This window comes from Schistocerca gregaria, chromosome 8, assembly GCF_023897955.1.
Source record: "Schistocerca gregaria isolate iqSchGreg1 chromosome 8, iqSchGreg1.2, whole genome shotgun sequence".
Classification (NCBI taxonomy): domain Eukaryota; kingdom Metazoa; phylum Arthropoda; class Insecta; order Orthoptera; family Acrididae; genus Schistocerca; species Schistocerca gregaria.
This window is the reverse complement of record NC_064927.1, coordinates 157,474,553-157,497,899: the sequence shown is the minus strand read 5'-3', so window position 1 is coordinate 157,497,899 and position 23,347 is coordinate 157,474,553. Positions and strand designations below refer to the sequence as shown.

The 23,347-nt window shown below is 43.9% G+C and overlaps 1 protein-coding gene across 1 annotated transcript; it reads left to right on the top strand.

Annotated features, from left to right (window-relative positions):
• Window positions 1–637: 637 nt before the first annotated feature.
• Window positions 638–20,249, top strand: LOC126285084 (uncharacterized). The gene is made up of 3 exons (XM_049984408.1): window positions 638–877; window positions 9,664–9,804; window positions 19,785–20,249. Exons 1-3 carry the CDS (start codon window positions 638–640, stop codon window positions 20,247–20,249), a joined length of 846 nt encoding a protein of 281 aa, XP_049840365.1.
• The last annotated feature ends 3,098 nt before the right edge of the window (window positions 20,250–23,347 follow it).

Below are 23,347 nucleotides of genomic sequence, written 5' to 3'. Positions count from 1 at the left end.
AACCTACGACCGTAGCGGTCGCGTGGTTCCAGACTGTAGCGCCTAGAACCGCACGGCCATTCAGGCCAGCGTTTCAGTATCACTTTCACTTTTTAAGCAAGTATCGTCATCACTGTACTCCTCATGTACATTGCCCACAAAGTCGAACGTATACGACGCCGCACATTCCACTGACTCATTTTGCAGAATCGCTAATATTTCATCTGCCACTTAGTTCTCACTCTGAGAAATTCCTTGGGTTCCTTTCTGACGAAATGTCAACTTCGGCAGCTATTATTGTATATATAATGCAATGTTTGCTTCGTTTATCGTTAGCGTTGCTCTGCTTTGTATCAATACCACTAGCACTGTAGCATTGTTGTGAGTTACTCATCAACGAAGCAGTTCTACTATGCTCCATAGCCTCATGCTGTCCTCACCAATGTATACCTCCAGTCTTGCCACCTGTTGTCATTAACAGCCAATACTGTGGTTCCGTGGTAGAAAATACGTGGGCGTCGAATGCTGTAAAAATTATTCGCCTTATGCGACCGCGCACAGAAGGGGTTCCTTGCCAGTGCTCTACCGACTATACAGCACATTTCCCCAGTAGGTAGTCTAAACACTGTAGAGCTCGTTCCGCATTGCGCATGCTCAGATGGAGGAGCTGGTGTGGCCAGTAGCGTCCGTGGCGAGGGGCCTGCGGCTGCTGGGGCTGTGGCTGCCGCCCCCGGGCCGGCGCCGCCCCCACCGCCTGGCACTGTGCGGGGTGCTGCTGAGCCACGCCATCCTCCTCCTGGGCAGCGCGGCCAACCTCGTCATGGACACCCCTGAGGACCTGCCGCAGCTCGCCTTCAACGCCTACAACACCTTCATCTGCTTTGGCCTCATCGTCAAGGTCAGCCGGCTACTCAGTAGGCTCTGTGCAAAATTCGATTGCCGTGCACAAAGAGGGGATGGCCAGTGACACACAGGGGTCGTTGGAAAATGGGGCGAGCTGGTTAACTTGATTTTGCACTCTCAGCACTCTCCAGTGGCACTTGTCGGCTTTATTTGGCTCACAAACCATACAGACTGTTCACGAAAATGGATGTGCATAGAATTCCTACATTAGGTGTACTAAACGCACGTTTCCCCTTTTGATCATATGCTAGTTACACTCATCAGCCACAACAATATGACCGCCTAGCTAATAGCCAGTATCTCCGTCTTCGGCATAGCTGACAGCAGCGACGCGCTGAGGCATGGAAGCAGTGAGGCTTTGGTAGATCGCCCTAGGAAGTTGGCACCAAATCTGCACACGCAAGTCCCGTAAGTTGTGGGGAGGGGACGTTGAGCTCTGACACCACATTCAACCACATCTCAGATGTGTTCGACCAGGTTCAGGTGTGGAAAGTAGGGGCCAGCACATCAATTGTAACTCGTCACTGTGTTTCTCGGACCCCTCCATCACACTTCTGCCTTTGCGACGTGGCGGATTATCTCGTTGAAAAATGCCACTGCCATTGGGAAACATGATCATTATGAAGGGGCGTACATGGTCTGCAACCAGAGTATGATACTCCTTGGCCATTACGGTGCCTTCCACGAACTCAGCTGTATCCATAGATCCCCACATGAACATTCTCCAGAGTATCATGCAGGTGTCGCAAGCTTGTCTCTGTCCTGTAGCACAGGTGTCGAGATGATGTTCCCCTGAGAGACGACAGATCCACGCCCTCCCATCGGCATGATGAAGAAGATGTAAGAATCCATCAGACCATGCAACGCTTTGTCACTGTGCCGACGTCCAGCGCCCATAGTGATGTGCCCAAATCAGTGGTATTTGCCGATGTCGTGGTGTTAACATTGGCATATGCATGGGTCACCAGCTATGGAGGACCATTGTTAGGAATGTTCGGTGGACTGCGTGTTCACACTTGTACTCTGCCCAGCATCAAAGGCTGTTAGTTGGCCACAGTTCGGGCCTAGTCTACGACGTCCGACACCTATAACGAGGAATGGCCGCCCAGCCCCAAAGGTTCTGGATGTTGTTTCACCTTGGTTTCACCACGTGTTGAAAACACTCACTAGAGCGCTTCTCGAACACCTGACAAGTCGTGCATTTTATGAAATGCTCGTGCCGAGACTCCAGTCCAGCACAGTCTGCCACCAGTTAAACTTGGACCGCACGCATTCCCTATTCTACACTCACATAGCACACTCAGTGATACATGCACCGTACATGTGTCTGACTAGGATTCATTGCTCTTCAGGTGGTACTGCTATAACCTGGACGGGTTTATATTGACGGTAAGTGGATTGTCATGTCTTGGATGGTCAGTGTACGCTGTTCTGTCAGTGGTATACATAAATAAAAGCTTAAATATTTGTGAATATGGAATCATTCCTAATAGAGAGCGCACTTATATATATTTGCAGTAACTATTTCTAATAATTTCACAGAAAATTCGCACGACCATTTAGAAAACGCGAAGTTGGTAAAATATTGTGCAGAGCAAGATTTGAACTCTATAGTCCACCATCGGTTTCGTAACATAGCATGTCAACCAGCTACACTGTTCTGTGCTACTAGCGCCCATTAATTGTATGTCACTGTTTTATAAAAACATAATAACCTAATGTTATTAATTGATATTTAATTATAACAAACTCTAACAATAACGACACGTTTCCCGGAATCTTGCCTGTTGCCTTTAAATGGCTTACTCCCATAACACGTGAGTTATAACGCTAAAATAACTGAATACGAAAATTCTTTAGCCACCAATATGAAATTTCTCGATATTTTGTTACAACAAAGCGTAGCAATAACGAAACTTTCCTGAGGTATTCAGTGTGCTGGTGCTTAGAAACAACATACATTCATAGGCTTCTGCTGAACACACAATATGACATCTTGTTTTCTTCTTTTGACGGTCGGAACGTTCTTACTTCCTTTCTATTTTACATGGCACGTTGCCAATATATCGCAGAAATTATTTTCTGTTTCATGTTTCGAAATGCCTCCTCGTCGTGAAATAGCAAGAAACGACGTCACAAAACTTGTAGTGCGCCATGTCAACGTTAGCTAACTCGTCCCTGAAGGCTTAAGTTAGAACTCCGAGATAATACATTCCACGACGACGTGCTGAAAAATAATGCCTCCGAATGTTTTAAGTCGAAACTCTTAAAGCGTTTTAAATAAAAATAACTCTATTAATTTCCTACATCTTTATTCTTCACGTCTACATATTTATTTGTCAAGGCAGTCACCCTAGGGACGAACACATCTCTCCCAACGGAAGACCAGTTTGTTGATACCGTCTCTGAAGACTGATTTGTTGACGGAGTTCCAACCACACCTTTGTCTGAGCTGCTTCATTCTATCAAAGCGAAGTGCTCCATGGTGTCATTTAAGTTATGGAAACAAGTCGGGAATGTCCCTGTCATGCTCAAGGAGAGGATGCTCCAAGTGTGGACACTTCGAATTCATGCTTTCAGTGCTTTTAGGTGTTAATTCCAAATGCACCACGCCTTGAACGTCCTGTAACATTGTTAGCATGACTTTGCCTCCTTCTGGCATGCTCTTGTACGTTTTTCGTCGGTGATCCTTTGTAGCGGAACTCCATTGATGTCCTTCTGTGTTCGGGGTTAAAATGATGAACTCAGCTTTTATCACCTGCCTCAGTCTTGAGAAGTCCTTCTCCCTCACTCTCAAAACGCAAAAGAAATTGTTGACAGATGTTCAGTTGGCTCCGTTTTACGTCAGAAGTGAACATTCGAGGCATCCATCGTGTACACAGTTTTCTGTACTACAGTTCTACAATGCTTACATGATACGCTTACCTGAGATCAGTGTCTGTGTTATCCGACGATTTTATCTGATGAATTCATCAACCCGACTCCAGTGGGCCTCGTCGGTCGCCCAAAACGTCGTCCAGTCCGTATTCTGTTACTCATGTTGAGGTTGGCACCACTGTTTCCCTTAATATGAACACGAACAATCCAGCGTCGCACATTATTGATGTCTACACAGTCATCACCGTAACACAGCTTTCATTCTTCCATGGATTTCAATAGGAGGGACGATTGTTGCAGCTAGAAACTCGATTACAGCAAGAAGTTTCTCCCGCACCGACATAGTTAACGTTGCACACCACCATGTTACACATTGCAATTCTGAGCCCTCTAGCGGCAGAGAGTTGTAGCTTGCGGCAGCGAAGTTGGAAAGTCGACCGAGTAATACGCGTGACATGGAATACCTGAATCGATATTGAGAACAGACTAAAAAATTCGGAGGCATTGCTTTTCAGCACGCCCTCGTTTTCAGCGTCTTACCAGAACACATCAACGGTCATGTAGGCATGTAATGCAGTTTAATACTGAATTAAAGAATGTTCTGTTGGGTTACTCCTACAGAACTTCTTTAGGAAAAAGGTTAAATGCAATGTCTTATATTAGCGTATAATTAGAAATAGCAATGTTACACGTCATTTCGCTGTACTCCGCTTAAATTGTCCATCCCGTACTTCTTTCCTCATCCCAGATGCTATGTTAAGGTATTGGATCTATTGAAAAACGTAGTACTTAAAACAAATGTATTTAAAATACTCAAGAAATTCATAGTGTGTAACCAGATTTGACTTTTCCTTTAATAACAAAACGCTCCCGCCATCGAAAATAGGAAATAATAATTTTGACAAAAAATAGCTTAATTTAAACGATTCCATCCAGAGCAGTTATTAAACTCGCAGTTAACACCTCAAAGTATTTAAATAAATTCTAAGGCAAATGACAGGCCACAAACCTTACAAGTATAAATATTCAACGTTTGGAAGTTGCTCCTTAAAAACGAATATAGGTTTACAATTGTATTTTCCAGGAACCGCGCCCATAAAACTTCTCATATACAAAGTAAAGATACAGTGGCAGTGTGGTGGCAACAAACCACCTCTTTTTACTCTAGCGTACGCCATGGCCTTCACGGAACCGCTTGTAGTTACAAGGTTTTTACAAAAAAAATGTTCAAATGTGTGTGACATCTTATGGGACTTAACTGCTAAGGTCATCAGTCCCTAAGCTTACACACTACTTAAACTAAATTATCCTAAGGACAAACACACACACCCATGCCCGAGGGAGGACTCCAACCTCCGCCGGGACCAGCTGCACAGTCGGTGCCTGCAGCGCCTTAGACCGCTCGGCTAATCCCGTGCGGCAAGGTTTTTACAATACAATTAATAAGCTGCCTGTAACACACCAAATATATACAAGTCCAAGCAGAAACACAGTCAATGAAACACACAGTAAAATTATCCCACCGAGCGAGGTGGCCCAGTGGTTACCATACTGGACGATGGTTCCTAACTTAGTTTTTCCGTGATTTCCCTAAACTGCTTCAGGCAAAGGCCGAAATGGTTTCTTTGATCTGGAACTGCCCTATCCTTCCCTATTTCGATGGGACCAATGACCTCTTTGTTTCGTCACCTCCCCCAAACGAACGAACCAACCTAAATTAGCCAATCTCACTTCAACAGCCGAAAGTACTTCAAACATAAAAACAGCTTTAAATAATTACACAACGGCCATAGGTGAATGTTTCACCAAACAGAAGGCACTTTCCTTAAAATAATTTCGTACCGGCTCAAGCATTTTACAGGTTAAAACAAGGAAGTACTGATAACTCGTACAATAACTTACAGGGAGAGGCCACAACCTTGGAATCACATATCTACTTCAAACTTTGTACTTCTTTAATAGACCATTAAAACGACATAATTTGCAAGTAGTAAGGTGCACTACTCCGGCAATTCCGAGAAAATCACAAGAGAACTTTTCCGCGTCTGTTACATGCTGCATGAATCTATGCGTAAGCACCAGACGTTAGAATCAATGGTGGGCAAGTGATTAGCGTTCAAGCTCTGTCAAATACAGGTGTGTGAGGCAACGGTTCGACTCCCACTCAATCTTAATTATTAATCTATTTCTTTTTTCATCACTGACCATATTATTTAATCTGTATGACATCTGAGAAGTAATACAATAAAAAAACCAAGTGTATTTGCATGAAGTTTCAATTTATTCTTTACAAGTCTGTATGACAAATACCATCCTGCAACGCGTGTTGTCGAGAGCACATCCGACGAGTAATTGTACATTACTCTCGTGATCTGGCATATTGTGACTTACCATATAACTGACTGTGTATAATGACATTTGCATCATTATTTAGCGTGATTTGACTTGTTCTTTCCAAGCCTGTCTCTAGTCCTTGAAAAATTAATTACAAATAGTAGGTACTCATATAACATATGAAATTCACTACAGCTTCATGACAGTACACGTAGTTTTTTTCGTTATATTACCTCTAAAATGTCATATAAATTAAATAATGTGATGAGCGATGAAAAAAATGTAGATTAAACAGTAAGTAGAAGCAGTTTCCAACCGTCTCCTCTCCCACGAGCCGTTTGCCATCGGCGAATGCTAACCGCTTGACCACAACGATTCCTCATCACCAGTGCCTTCGCACCCATACGTCAGTGACATAATAGACACGTAAAACTTCTCTTACAATTTTCTCGGAATTGCCAGAGAAGTGCACCTTACTGTTTGCACAATATGTTGCCTTAATGGCCTACTAAAGGTCTACAAAGTCTGAAGTAAATCCGTGATCCCAACTTCGTGGTCTCCCCTTGTTAATGGCAAAAGCATTTGCCAAGAATTACTACGCAACTTTTGATAAATGACAACGCTTTCCTACGTATAAGGCATAGGAACATATTGCTTAATATTTCACTTTATTCCAAACACAGCTTATATTGCGCTTCGCTCTCAGTGAGCTCTAAGTAAAACATAATGCAGCAGATTGGAAACCAGGATGATATAGACTGGTAGGCTCTATAGAACAGGTCGGGTAACTCCTTAAAAGAACGTGGTAAGGCAGATGCTCACCATTCTGACACAGTCCACTCGAAATAAGCTGGTCAAATACCATAGCAGGACTCACGGCTATGAATATAGGGCTCAGCTGCCGAGCTGTACATGCAACGACTCCTCCCAAGACACACTTAATGTAAAGGCGAATCCGGCCGCTATGCACCTGGTTAACGAACCCTCTCAAAAAAACACGCCCCTTGCGAGAGACTGAGCCGTATTGCTTGCTTCAGGCTACCTACTGCACTCCACCCTGCAATAGGCGTCTCCTGCACTAAATCAAACGCTGAAACACAGCTTAGCGTTCTTGCAGAAAACGCCGCACTCGAGTCCATTTGTAAATAATTTCACACAATAATATGAGCATAAAGTAACTGTGTTCTGTCACTATGGTTTCCGTGCCAGTTTGCCATTCTTTTAAGCATAATCAAATGGTAGGAATCTTTGAGCTTATGTCTACAGTTCTTGTTTGAAACGGTAGTGACCTCACTGCCAAGTTCAAATGGCTCTGAGCACTATGGGACTTAACATCTATGGTCATCAGTCCCCTAGAACTTAGAACTACTTAAACCTAACTAACCTAAGGACATCACACAACACCCAGTCATCACGAGGCAGAGAAAACCCCTGACTCCGCCGAGAATCGAACCCGGGAACCCGGGCGCGGGAATCACTGCCTGAGTAGTACCTGTGAAGAAGTCGATAGTGGTACCGGTACTTGATGGAAATTACATACCAAGTAAAAGCCGCTTTTTTCAGCTGATCAATATGATTAAGAGAGAGTACATTAAATGGGAGCAGGATATTATGGACGAAGCTTTACTCAAACATCGGAATAATGAAATTGTAGTTAATGAAGCATGTAGAACATATAAAACCCGAAAGCATACACTGTGTCGTCAATTGAAGGGTTTTGAATAAAGCCTCAAAATCTGGAAGACCTAATGATATGACAACAGAGATGGAAGATGAATTAGTACAGCTTATAATTATGTTATAGGCTACTTTCACCAGAGTAACTATTAGTGAAAAGGAACTTTGCCTACAAACTTGCTAAGATATATCAACTAACGTATAGCTTCAATAAATATAAAAAGATATCAGGTAAAAACATGGTATTACAGATCTATAAAAGACCATTCCACTACGTTCTTGCCGGGTCCCGAAGAAATAACGACGGCACTACCGAAGAGGTTTAATAAAGAGCGTGTTAATAAGTTTTCGATAAAAATGAGGAAATACTATATGAACATATGGTTACTATTCACCAAACACACCGAAGCGCCAAAGGAACTGGTACAGGCACGTGTATTCAAAAACAGGTAGAATACGGCGCTGCGATCGGCAAAGCCTATATCAGACAAAAAGTGTCAGGATCAGTTGTGAGATCGGTTACTGCTGCTGCAGTGGGAGGTTATCTGAATTTAATAAGTTTGAACGTAATGATAGTCGGCGCACGACCGATGGGACACACCACCTCCGAGGTAGATATGAAGTGTGAATTTTCCCGTACGACCAATTCACGAATGTACCGTGAATATCAGGAATCCGGTAAAACATCTTATCTCCAAAATCGCTGTGGCCGGAGAAAGATCCTGCAAGAACGGGACCAACGACAAATGAAGAGAATCGTTCAACGTGACAAAGTGCAACCCTTCTGCAAACTGCTGCAGGTTTCAATGCTGGCCATCAACAAGTGTCAGCGTGCGAACAATTCTACGAAATATCATAGATGTTGGCTTTCGGACCCGAAAGCCCACTCGTGTACCCCTGATGACTGCACGACACAAACCTTTACTCGTCGCCTGGGCACCTCAACAACGACATTGGGTTGTTGATGACTGGAAACATGTTGCCTGGTTGGATGAGTCTCGTTTTAAATTGTATCCAGCAGATGAACGTGTACAGGTATGAAGACCCTGTATGTCAGTAGGGAACTTTCAAGCTGGTGGAGGCTCTGTAATGGTGTGGGGTGTATGCAGTTGGAGTGATATGGGACCCCTGATACATCTAGATACTATTCTGACAGGTGACACGTACGAAATCATCCTGTCTGATCACTTGCATTCATTCATGCCCATTGTGCATCCCGACGGACTTGGCCAATTCCAGCAGCGCAATGCGACACGCCACATGTCCAGAATTGCTACAGAGTGGCTCCAGGAGCACTTTTCGGAGCTTAAATACTTCCGTTGTCCACCAAACTCCAGAGTCATGAACATTATTGAGCATATTTGGAATGCCTTGCTACGTGCTCTTCAGAAGAGATCTCCACCCCGTTGTACTCTTACGGATTTACGGACAGCTCTGCAGAATTCATAGTGTCAGTTCCCTCCAGCACTACTCCAGACATTAGTCGAGTCTACGTGCTCGCGTGGGTTCTACACGATATTAAGCAGGTGAAATAGCTTCTTTGGCTTTTCATTGTAAACTTAGCCTATAGGGGGCACCGATTAGGAACGTCCTAATCGTTAAGAAGGTACAGACCTAGAAAAGATTGAAAACCCATTCTGAAAAAAAATATGTTTGCATTTATGTGAAAGCTGGTTGATACCATATGTTATTTAAATTACCCTATCAAGTATAGCAACTCTCGCGTAAAGGGTACCACTTGAGGAACTTTATCCCACAAGTGCTGTAATGCAAAGTAAACGACATAATAACATAGTATTAGAGGCATGGACTCGAACTTCATTGAGACAGAAGCCTCGCAGGCCTGCTGTGGCGGAAAAGGCGGGTGAAGCAAGCCCTGCTGTAACTTTTCAGGTGCTGTCCTTCTCCCTAGACGGGGCGCGAATCACCTCTCTGCTGCAGCTGCTGGCGGAGTGTCGTGGCCGCGTCCCTGACAGGTGTGGACGTCGCTCCCAGCACCACGCCACGGCGGTTCGGCTGCACCGCTTCCTGAAGGTACAGTCGCCGATCATCTTCTGTACGGCGAAGTGACGGCCATCTTTTTCTCTCCTCTCGCCGCCGCCTGCACTTCGTGACTGGCTGAAGTCCTTCCGTCTGGCTGAAGGCCTCCTGTCGGGTATACTGTTCGCCTGGTGCAGGTATTTCGATTTGACGCCACTTCGGCGAGTTGCGCGGATGAAATGATGATGGTTAGGATAACGCAACGCCCAGTCCCTGACTGAAGAAAATCTCCGACCCAGCTGGGAATCGAACCCGGGCCCTTTGGATAGACACTCTGTCGCGCTGACCGCTCAGCTACAGGGGGCGGACGCTGGCTGAGGTAGTATCACGTGTCACTTCCGACCGTATCGGACGCACTTGTCACACAAGTAGCATGGAATGCGTTATGTACATCCAGAAGTTTCCACTGAAATAATGCAGAATAACGTGTGGTCCAGCTTTGGAACGCAAGCGACAGCTGTTTTATGTGGGAAGGATTCGATAAGTTCTTGGTAGGTTTCTAAAGGTGTCACCACAAGTCCAAGCACAGGTCACAGATCCCCTGTAAAGAACGGGCCTGTGGTTCGTGAACTCTGAGCTTCACCCCATAATGTCTCCCATGCGTTCCATTGAGTTTAGATCAGGTGAATTTGGTGGCCAATACATCAACGTGAGTTCACTATAATGCTCCTCAAACCACTGTAGTACGATTCTAGCTTTATGACATGGACATTTATCCCGCTAGGACAATCTATCGTCACTGGAGAAACCATCAGGCATGAAAGGATGAAGATGTTCCGTAATAATGTACACGTAAACCACAGGTGTCATAATAGTTCCTCCGATTACTACGCCGATTCCCATGGAAATGCCTCCATAGCACAATACTTCCCTCTGTGTCCCACGTCCGTGGCGCGGTGCATGTTTCGTACCCGGACACGATGATCGACCTCTTGACACCAGAAACGTGATTCAGCAACCACTGATCCACGGTATAGTCTTCAAGATCTCGATTACTTCTACAGGTCGAATGGAAGCCCAGGTCAATCACCTGTCCATACCCATTAAAGTGACCACCTGTCAGAACCCTGACTAGCTACAGTTTGCACCGCCGACTGCTGGAGGTTGAGGTTCTGGAAGTTACCAACAGGGATGAGGAGCCATGCGGACTGTAGTTCCTTAGTCAGCTGCGCTGGGTCTCCCGGCTGAGGATCCACGGTGTTAGAACCCGATCGAGTTGGTTCCACAGATTCTTGATTGAGTACAAAATACAGTGAGTCTAGTGGCCAGGGGTGTAAGGTAAACTCATACTAGAGTCCTTCGAACCATACACGTAAAGTCAAAGGTGTGACACTTTGCATTATCCTGTTGATAGAAGACTTCATACCAAGGAAAAACCAACAGCATGTAGAGGTAAATGTGGTCCGCCAGGATAGATGCATACTTTTGTTACTCCATTGTGCCTTCCATAAAAGACAAGATCACCCAGGGAATATATTTACTTATGTTTGATGGGGAGGATATTCATCCGCCAAATAATTGTTAACACTCATGGTGAACCTACAGCTCTCCTTGAGTTTGCATAACTCGCTTCGCTACTAGTTACGGCCAAATGAGCATTGCCGAGTATAAGATCACCATAGTAGAAAAAAAATTACAGTGCATGACAAGCTGTCGTTGTGAACTTTGCTTCTTCACGAAATCTAGTGTACGCAACTATTATTGTAAAAAAACTTTTTCTACTATAGTGGGCTCAAAAGAGCAAATTACTCTTATTATGGTATAACGTTCCAGTCTTTCATGTCAGCTTATGCTTGATAATGTTCATTTGACCGAAACTAGTAGCGAAGCGAATGTGCACCATGAATTTTAACACCCAGGGAATGCCACGAAAACATTATCCAGACTATAATACTTCCTCCTCCGGCCTGGACTCTTCCGATGGTTGTTGCTGGGCGTTTGCTTTCAGAAGTTTGACGCGGTACGCACCAACGGCCATCTGACAGGTCCATCCAGTCACAACTCACTGGACGTTCATTTTCCTGTAAATTCCAGCCATCGTCTCCGATCTACAGTAGTTATTAAGGGTGCACGAATACCAGGCACCTACTGCAGAGACCCATATACAAAAACGTTCGCTGAACAGTCATTGAGGAGACACTGTTGGTAGCCTCTTGGTTTGTCTTGACAGTCAACTGCTCAATAAATGCCCCCCTGTTCACCCCTACACATCTCCGGAGTTGGGGTTCGCCTCCGTCATCTACGGAGTTAATAACCAATGTGTGGTTACAAGCCGCCTCTGGGATCACTCTAATGTGAAGATCTAACATTCTAATCTTGCTGAGTACCTTTTTTTCAAAATTGATTTAATTCGCTCTAAAGGCGCTACATCCATGGAAATATTTTACACCAAAAGCGCTTCACCATGCGATAAAAGTAACGTAACAGTGACGAACAGAAGGCGCTGGTACTACCTCCACGGCTAGTGATCACAAGTTAAGAAATCACGAGGCATGTCATTTCATAACTGATATGCTGGTATATTAATAACCGCTCTAACAACCAGAATGTTGAATACAAGCATGCTATTGTGCTAGAACTATGGTTTACAGGTGCGAGATATTAATTTTGCAGGAGTTCCATGACTGTTACACTTGGTTGGTCAATACAGGGACGGTCAATGCTGGTTGTGGATGACGCTGGAGTTGTCGTCCGATGACGTCTCATATGTGCTCGACTGGAGAGAGATCTGGTGATCGATCAGGACTAGGGAACGTGTCGACGCTCTGCGGACCACGTTGGCTGACAACAGTGATGTGTAAGCGAGCGTTATCCTGTTGGAAAACACCGCCTGGAATACGTTTCATGAATGGCAGCACAACAGGTCGAATTACCAAACTAGCATACGAAGTTGCGGTCAGGGTGCTTCGGAAACCACGAGAGTACTCCTGCTGTCGTAAGAAATCACATCCCTGACCATAGCTAAAAGTGAAGGTCCAGTGCGTCTAAATAGGGGGCAGGTTCCTTGCAGGCACTCAACTGGCCTCCATTGAACCAACACGCGGCTATCACTGGCACCAATGCAAGACCATCTTTCATCAGAAAAGACATCAGACCTCCACCCTGGCTTTCAGTGTGCTCTCATTTGGAACCACTGAAGTTGCAACTGGCGCTGGTTTGGGGTCAGTAGAATGCCCGCTGTCCTTGAAGTAACCGATTTGTAACAGTTCGTTGTGTCACTATGGAGCCAAATGCTGCTCAAATTACTGCTGCATTTGCAATACGACGCTTACCGAGAGGGGTAGCGCAGTGGTTAGCACACTGCACGACGGTTCAAACCAGCGTCCAGCCATCCTGCCGAGATGTCTCCTTCGAAAGGGCGTGACCGCTTTCTTTCCCCATCCTTCCCTAATCCGAGCTTGTGTTCTGTCTCTGACTGATTATCTCTTTGTCGACGGAACGTTAATCGCTAATCTCCTCCTCCTCCTCCTCCTCCTCCTCCTCCTCCATCGAGCAAGGTGGCGCAGTGGTTTGCACACTGGACTGGCATTCGGGAGGACGTCGTTTCAATGCCGCGTCCGGCCACAGTGATTTAGGTTTTCCGTGATTTCCCTAAATCTCTCCAGGCAAATTCCGGAATGCTTCCTTTGAAAGAGCACCGCCGACTTTCTTCCCCGTCCTTCCCTAATCCTATGAGACCGATGTCTGGTCTCCTCCCCCAAAAACAACCCTACCCAACCCTCCCCCTCTAGTGCGATCCGCCAGAGCCATACGCCGAATGTGATTATCCTCTTGGAAGTACCACGTGCCCATCCAGAGGCCGATCTTCCTGTGACCTTACATTCTCGTGACCATCGCTGTCAAATATGAAATGAGCGTTTGTCGTCATTGGCCGGGAGGCTCCTTATGGGGCAGGTCCGGCCGCCTTGGTGAAGGTCTTATTACATTCGATGCCACACAGGGGCGACCTGCACACCGGAAGGGGATAAAATGATGATTAAGACAACACAACACCCAGTCCTTGAGCGGTGAAAATCCCCGACCCAGCTGGGAATCGAACCCGGGCCCCTTAGGACGCAGTTCGTCACGCTGACCATTCAGCTATCGGATGCTGTCAGATATTGTCTACAGTGGCTACATTCCTGCCAAGTCTCTCCGCAGTATCGTAGGAGGAACATCCAATTTCTCGTTGCCCTATTACAGACCCCGTACAAACTCAGTGAATTGTTGATGATGGTGTATTTGTTGCCTTTAAGGCATTCGTGAGTAACATGAGCTCACCACGTTCAATCTCAATTTAAACGAACATTACAGCACGTATTTAGAGCAAACCTGACTTGCATCCTCATAGTGGTGCTACTTGCGCAACTCTTAAGCGAGTGGGGCGAAATTTCAATAGGCATCATCTTTCAGATGTAGAAGCGCTACTCCTTCTTGTGGCTGCGATTTCTTTCGTCATTGTATAACAGAGCCAAAATATCTCATTATTGTTTCATTTAGTTCCGTAGTCAATGTTGATTTCTTGAAGACTGTTGTGAGCTTTTTTTCACTAGTTTACTTGTGATTATGTGTCTTTACAGCAAATAAACAAATAAAAGAATATAAAGTAGATAATAAAAGTCATACAAATCTAACCGGAATAGTACGATATATATTCTTTTAATTCTCATTATTTCACAGCTTTTTCTACGTTAAGCTAAGCATTTTTAAACACATAGTAGGTGGAAACGATGCATCAAAAACTGAATGTTGTAAATTTTGAAGAAAGTTCAGATGCTAATCCTCCTGTAGGCTTGTTAATATTAAGATCTGTCGAGAGCAACTTCAGTTCATATTCTCCTTCTAAAGCCGCTTTGACAAGGAGTAAGACTAAGCCTATGACCGAATGTGGCATTCTGGTGTCCTATTCAAACTTCAGACTTAAACACGTCCAATTAACAGCATCCACCTTATTCTGTTCTTCCTATATAATCAGCCATCCTTTGTTACTATTAAACTTATAAATTGCCGTATCTTCCATTAATTCGATTCGAAATTCGATGATATGAAGTTTATAAAATGACTTTTATCTTAATAATATGAATATTTATATATGTGTTTGGAGAGAGAGAGAGATTGATTTTTTAATTGAGACTTTACTTTAAGTCGTAACTGATATCTGAATTGTGGTTGCTGCCTCGTTAAATGATCACCTTCTGCACCAGTTGGTGTCGTATTATAATTTGAAATAAGTTATTGTTCTTTAAGATTTAAAGTACGACTGTTGGTTACTTGGCCGTATTGCGGATACCTTTGAGCCAAAGTTTTTGTTGCTTTTCATACTTAAGGGACCACTGTTGTAAATGAATAAGATCAAATAGCAATCTGCTTTTCGTGAGAAAAGGAGATTGCTTGGCACACAAACTTCCTTCAAACTACTCGTCCTGCTACATCAAAATTGGTCAGTGAAGTTCAGCACCATACTTTTATACAAGAACATAATACAATTATTGTAATTAACAAATTATGAGAGGTTGTTACGTATTGAATGAAAACTATAGAGAATACATTTCGTTTCCTGTATTTTACTGAACTTTGTACACTTACAATTCCGTCAATTGATAGCGGGCGACGACAATGATGTTCACCTCCTTTCCCACAAACAAGATATTTCTATTCTTCACTTCCAGAAAATTTGTATACATAAATGTTTGGCAACTCTTACACATACTTTTCTCGGTTTTATCACTGAAATAGCAATTTTCATTAAATGTAACAGTACGTTCTGAGCGACGGTCTAGCTACACGTCCTCTTTCCACAGATACAGATTGACAGTCCTCCTTTACTTTAATAAATCAATTGTCTTTTTCTTTTTTTTAGAGTCCATACTCAAATATTCACTACTACTATCGTTGCGGGGCTTGCGCGCTAAAGAGTTTCTTGTTGTCCAGCTGCGTTTCACTTCACTTCAACTACTTTTTGAACCGAATTTACATTTACGGTATTTACATATATTACCTAGCTTCTCAGAATAAAATTAGGCACAAATTAGTTAAGAAAAGGCAGTGAGGCTCACGTAACATAAGAGGTTGTGCCCTTCATATAGCTCTTATTTATTATTTATTTATTTATTTATGCATTTATTTTACCTGGCAAGATTAGGGCCTTCAGGCCCTCTCTTACACCTAACCAGACATACTCAGATTGAACGAGTTACAGTTTCTACTTAACATTAAGGACATATAGCCTATTATGCAGTATTGATGTTAAAGAAAAAATAGACATTATAACAGTAGTACAATGATAATTATAACAATAAAAAATAATTATAACAATCAATAATAATAATAATAATAATAGTAATAATAATAGTAATCGTCATTATTCTCTTGCATTGGTTTCTTTGGACGCCAATGCTTTCACATTTTATCAGTGGCAAGAGTTTTTGCCTTTATCTTTCTGAGGAAACGTTTTGTAGATGTCTTACAAAATGAACTCGACAACGTGAATGTTTGCCACAAGCAGCAGCAACTTCATTGTCTCGCGGTCCAGTGGCTGTGCACCATTTTATTATTGAAGTTAGATAACCGCGTTATGCGAAAGAAATCTTAAGAACACAACACGTTTTCATCTATTCCAAACTCGAAGTCTAAGTTTTCTAACACGAGAAAATTTTAGTTAAATATGACGCCCAATGGTCTGCTGGCACGTCCAGTACCTACTAAGCGGTCGCCAGTGCTGTTTCGTCAGGAGAAAGAGATCGCTGCGTTTGCATTTGCAGTTAGCCTACTTAGTTTATGTGATGCACGCTGCATTCGTAAGATGTACTTCGTTTGCAATTAGTTGCTGACAAAAAAAAGCCACTGACACCATTCTCATCGCTACGGCAGTTTCTTAAAGTCCCACTGTCACTGTTATCAATGAAATAATGATCTCCTCCACTGAATTTTCGGGATCAGCTTCATTCTGTAGTGCTGAAGATTGTTGTAGGCCCTCTATCAAGTGTTTGTGGATTGTGAAATGGTATCATTAACCATGGTGCAAGGCCATAAGCTTCATTTTCTAAATTCAAAGCGTTCTACTGGTTCGCTCTTAGTATATGACATACAACAGAGTTTCTTCATGTGCTAGCTCCATGTACAGACGTAGGCCATCAAGTATCGTCGGCAGTAAACAATTCACTGTAATCACAGGTCGCCCGCCCCAATAGCTGAATGGTCAGAGTGACGGACTGCCATCCTAAGGGGGCCGGGTTCGATTCCCGGCTGGGTCGGGTATTTTCTCCGCTCAGGGACTGGGTGTTGTCTTTATCATTATTTCATCCCCATCTGGCGCGCAGGTTGCCCAATGTGGCGTCGAACGTAGTAAGACCTGCACAAAGGCGGCCGGACCTGCCCCGTAAGGGGCCTCCCGGCCAATGACGCCAAACGCTCATTTCCAGTCACATGTTCCCTGCACATTGATACAAGGAAAGCCCTTTCTGTTTATGTATTTGTCTCCATGTAGAGAAGGCTTCATGGTTTGTATATCCGTGCAATCGAAGGCCAACAGAACATAGAAAATGATACCTTAATTGCCACTTGATTGTTATAGATGATAGTTTTCTTACGTTTCTGAAAAATCGGATGCACAATGGTGCTTTTTGGGTAACATGATGAAGAATATCTGAAAATATCAGTGACACAGTTGTCTGTTGAAGGCCCTTGTACTTAGCTCTTCTCCTAAACAAGTCCGAAAACCTGTGCCTGCTAAATAACACAAAGAACTTACTCATCTCGAAATACGCAACAGAGTTCATTTCAAAAAATGGAGAGTGTTTCTCCGCTTGTGAGAAACTTCTCTGTTTTCATTCATACGAAATTGGAGGATGAGCTTCGCATTGTAGAACTTCTCGCACCCTCTTCCTCAAGTTGAGAACATTCTCGGATGAAGTACATTCTCCTAGCCGCTTTATTCATGCGAATCTGGGAATGTTCTCTGAAATTCCTAAAATAAAGTTCATTCTCCGTTTTATTCATACGACCGTTTGTCTTGGACTGTGCTTACACTGAATGACAGCTCAGGTATGTCAACTAACCGTGGCTGCTCCCTGCTAGCCAACTGTCAAGATACCCATAATTTAATCTTACTCCTTTTTCTCTTCATTTTTGTTATAGACGTTTTAAAAACTATAAAATGATGAATTTTATTGGCATTTACGTAAAAAATATTGACACTATGTTCTTTTTTTAATTAAAATCAAATCACTAAAAGATAAAATACAACAACACACAAGAGAAATGGGACTTCTTTATACGAAAGAGCACAACACTTCTCTTAAAAGTTGAATGACCACCAAGGGGAAACGGTTAGAGGAGAGATGGAGAGCGAAAAGGAAAGAGGAGCACTAATGTGGAGTGAAATAGGAGAGGAAGAGTTATACTTGGTAGGACGAATAAATGTCGGGGCCGATCATATTGTCTGGGAGATATTGAATTTGTGTTAGGACAGAATATGGAGTGTGTGTTATTGTAAGAACGGTGGGATGTGTTTGTAAAGGTGCAGCAGCATACCGGGATTGGTGATCAGAGACGAAACAATTGATTATTGGAACGTAGTTTGCGTAATAGTATAGGATCTTCAGGGATGTTCGATCTGAGTAAGGAGATGTGTGAATTTAAGGATCCACATTAATGTTAAAGGATTTGCAGGGACTTACAGAACTTTGATGTGGCGGATGTGCAAACAAGATTTGCGTAGGAGAGGATGGATCAGATCAATGTTTTGTAGGAGATGAGAATGGTGAAAAGGTGTAATCCTGAAGTTCGGCCTTTAGTCGTTTTCCTATGTTGTGGGCTTACTGTTCAACGGTTACCAGGTGAGGATACCATGTTGGTTGTCGAGCTTCAGATCAACGTATTCTAGTGCATTAGTTAACTGGATACAAAGCTTAGTTTTGTAGCCACTATGGGGCAATTGGGACCGACTGACAGTAGTGTCACCCACTGCCAGTGGCGTCATTGGAGGCAGTATGGAGGGGCGTGATGGCAGCACACCGCACTCCCGGTCAGTGTCGATTTTCTTCACCTTGGAGCCGCTACTTCTCATTCAAGTAGCCTCTCAATTGGTCTTATGAGGTACCAGTCTTCCCACCCAGGAAAATTCTTTAAGTGTTACAGGAAACGAATGTAAGACCCCTGAATACCAGGAAGACATACTGACCACTGAGTTATGGAAGTGGTCAGTTAACTGCATGGTACTGTCTACATTGTAAGATAAAGGTCATGGAGATGAAAAGTGCAGTGGCTCGTCCTACAATTATTGCTTAAGTTTGGGAGGGGTTGGTCCTGCGAATCCGCTGATTTAGGTGGGTCTAGAGGTATCGTTGGGATTTCTGTAGGGTAAAGGGCGAAAAAACGTTACCATCAGTGTAGAGAAAGAGATGGATTAGAGGAGCTGGTTTGGACATGTCGATATTATAGCCGAGATAGAGGAGAGAGGATGGAGCCTTGGGGCCTACGTACAGTGGGGCGGAAGTACAGGAATTGGTATGGTTAAAAGTGACTAAGGATGGGGGATTAGTTAGTAAGGACGCAATAAGGTAGATGGACGTGCGTCTAAGTCCAGAGTTGGAATAGGAGACTGGAATATTATACCCAGACATAATCCTAGTGCTAATCCCTGTGAGGTGCAACAAATGGTTCAAATGGCTCTAAGCACTACTTAGAACTAATTAAACCTAACAAACCTAAGGACATCACACACATCCATGCCCGAGGCAGGATTCGAACCTGCGACCGTAGCGGTCGCTCGGCTCCAGACTAAATCGCCTAGAACAGCACGGCCACTCTGGCCAAAACTCCCTGTGAGATGAGCTTTAAAAGGAAAATAGGAATTTTAGCGATTTGTGGTGGAACTTACATTCTCTTGTACAAATTATTGCCCAGGTTGGGAGGGGCTGGTCCTGAGAATTCGTTGGTGGCACCAACACGGCTGAGGGTCTCCGCCTTCATCTTTCTGAACAAACGTGTTGCAGGTGTCTTACAGGGTGAACTCGACGATGTGGATGTTCGCCCCCATCATCAGCACCATCATCGCCTCGCGGTCCAGCGGCGGTGCGCCCGTCCAGAAGGCGTACGTGATGCCGCTGTGGCTGCCCTTCGACACGCAGTCCTCGCCCGCCTACGAGGCGGTCTACGCCGTCCAGGTGGCGAGCGGGTGGACGCTGTCCGAGACCACGGTGCTGCTGGACGGGGCGCTGCTGTCGCTGATGCTGCACGCCGCCGCAGAGCTGGCCGTCCTCAACGATGGACTCTGCTCCGTTGGAGCCGACGTGCGGCCGCCGAGCGACGCCCTTCAACTCCCTGCACGCACTGCAGATCCGGAACTGCCACTGGACTACCCCAAAGATTTTACTGCCGGCTCTAGAGGCCTTAAGCAGGATCAGATGTTGGGTCAATTGGTGATCAACATACAACATCATCAAACTATCATCACGTAAGTGATAACTACCTGTTTTGTTGATATTTTCTATGAAGAAATAAGCAGTCTCGTTTGCAGTGTTAAAACAGTTTTTATTATTTCCCAGTGACTTTGTCGAGTTCACCCTGTAAGACACCTGCAGCACCTTTCCTCAGAAAGATGAAGGCGAAATGGTCAGTGTTGGTGCAACCAACGAAGTCTCGATATCAACCCCTCCCAACATAGGCAAGAGCATTTAAGTTCCACCACATACCGTCTCAATCGCTAAAATTCCTTTTTTCCTTCTAAAGCTCATCTCACAGGGAGTAGCACTAAGCTTATGTCTGGGTATGATATTCCAGTTTCCTGTTGAAGCTCCGGACTTAGACGCACGTCCATCTACCTTACTGCGTCCTTACTAATTAATCCCCCACGTGATTACGTAGGCTTTCGCGGCGTAATAAGTCTTGAAAGTCTCTTTGGATTTCCTGCCGGATCCTAAAATTAACTTGACTCGATATTTCGGCGATCCACCTGGTCGCCATCTTCAGGAAAATGCTGCTTCTGCTGATGAGCCCCGCTGAGAACTGACGCCAGGTTGCAGATCGACGTCCTATATAGGCCACCATTCAGTACACGGCTCGTGCGCCGCCCATCACGGTTTTTGCCTTCCAAGACAGGGAGGTGGCGCCGCCCTTAGTGAAACACTGCTAACAACGATATATTGCAATCAAGGCCGCACCGAAGAACGTTCAGTTTTGATGAGAGATAGTACAGGATTCCACGTCTTGCTAAGAGGAAACCCATTGTGTCTGTTGATTAAATTATCAGCCAACCTAATTTCAATTGCCTCTTCATAGACACTGTTCCAAAAACCGGAAATGTTGGCAACTACCACAGTTTCATCAGATTCCACACTGTGTCCCTCATTTAGGCAGTGTTCTGCTACCGCCGAATTTTCCGGCTGTTGTAGCCTCGTATGACGGCGATGTTCCACACACCTGTCATGCACTAAGCGAATCGACCGGCCTACGTAAGCTTTCTCACATTGACACGGAATTTTGTACACACGGGGTTTCCTAAGCCCCAAATCATCTTTCACAGAGCCGAGTAGAGGCCTAATCTTAGAAGGTCAAGAAAACACACTCTTGGTGTTAAAATTCCTTAAAATTTGTCCAATCTTAAACGATAAGCCTCCAGCATAAGGAAGAAAGGCCACAGATCTATGTTCCTCTTCATACACCTCCGGAGATGGTCCAAACTCCATAGCCCGACGAATCTGCTTCTCGGTGTATCCATTTTCCTTAAAAACAGTCATCAAATGCTCAAGTTATTGGGTTTAGCTGTCTGCGTCGGAAATGGCATATGCTCTCCGTACCAAAGTCCTAAGGACGCTACTGCGTTGGTGTAGTGAATGACAACGCTTAGGATGCAGATACCAATCTGTGTGTGTCGGCTTTCGGTGAACACTGTTCCCAAAGTACCATCTGGTTTTTTATAAACCATAACGTCCAGAAATGGAAGCATCCCCTCATTTTCAACCTCCATAGTAAATTTGTCACTTTTAACCATACCAATTCCCGTACTTCCGCTCCACTGTAGGTACGCCCCAAGGCTCCATCCTCTCTCCTCTCCTTTATCTCGCCTGCAATATCGACATGCCCAAACCAACTCCTCTGATCCACCTGATGACACCGCTTTTTCGCCCTTTACCCTACACTCCAGAAATCCGAACGATCCCTCTAGACTCACCTAAGACAGTTTACCTCCTGGTGCAACCAACGGCTTCTCCGCATAAATCCCTCCCAATCGTAAGCAATAATTGGAGGACGAGCCGCTGTACTTTTCATCTCCATGACCTTTATCTTACAATTTAGGCAGTACGATGCAGTTAACTGTCAACTTCCGTAATTCAGTGATGTCCTCCTGCTATTCAGGGGTCTTAGATTCGTTTTCCTTAGTAGGAAGACTGGTGCGATGTGCACACAGCTTCATCTTTTTTAGGCACCTTCGGATTGGCTTACGGAAGAAATACAAAATTTCATAATAATGGCTTGACCCCATTTAGTGACACTGAATTACTAAGAAAATATTAAACAACTTACTGATATTTGGTGGCGACGGCTACATCGGATACCATGTATAAAATATCCCAGCGGGTAAATGCCCCTTCTCAAAGTTTTAGAAACGCTGTGCGGTGTCGGTGTCCAACAGAATAGAATAAAACAGAAGATGATCGAAAAGTATATTTTAAAAAAAATATATATGCAACTTGCTTTGTCCCTTAACTGACAACCCAAACTAGAAACAAGGAGGAGGCAGAAGATTACCCTATTACGGCATATGGTCATACAACATTCTGGAAGCGTAGTTCATAATACGGCTGCACACATCACGCCGGGTATGAATACCTACATAGGCTCTAAGACTAGTGCACGCAGCTCTCGGCAGATAGTGCCTGGATACTGCGAGCTACGATAGTGCAAATTTGATAAAACTTGTCATGACAACAAACCAAGACAGTTATTACAGATGACTGGAGTTCTAAAAGTTGCTGATGAAATGCTTACATTAATTATCCGAATAATCGGGGTGAACCAAAATTAAAAACCAATGTGCAAAAAAATACATTGCTACATAGGGAAAGCAAATAAGTACATAGGGAAGCTCCGAATGCCAATTTTGAATGTCCGAAGTAGTGCTATAGCCAACAACACTGTTCATACCCGAACCTCCCTAAAACCAGAATTTACGCCCGTCCCCTCTCCTGATGATTTACATTTTTAATTTATTTATAGTAACTAGGATAATATATTAAGACATAACATTCTAAACGTGCTAAGGACCAAAACTAATGTTTTGTGATACAACAAAAAAATATTGTATGACAAATTAAATTACCATCCTCATTTTTATAGTGTTAAAAATTTATTGTATTCCAGGAAATATAAACTATACTGCAAGTCCAGAGACAACTGCGTTGAATTGTCCAGAAAAAGAAAGATAAAAACTTGATAGCGGAAGGTGTCTTACACATTACGTTATTCAGATCAAATGGGCTAAGTCCTACAGAGATGTCATGCTATAATGGTTGACAAAACATATCCAAATATAAATACCTGATCAGATGTAAACAAT

Coding starts and splice junctions, on each gene's coding strand:
- LOC126285084 (XM_049984408.1), top strand. CDS start 638: ATGGAGGAGCTGGTGTGGCCAGTAGCGTCCGTGGCGAGGGGCCTGCGG. Junction 878..9,663: donor GCTTTGGCCTCATCGTCAAG/GTCAGCCGGCTA, acceptor GTAACTTTTCAG/GTGCTGTCCTTCTCCCTAGA. Junction 9,805..19,784: donor GGCTGCACCGCTTCCTGAAG/GTACAGTCGCCG, acceptor AACGTGTTGCAG/GTGTCTTACAGGGTGAACTC.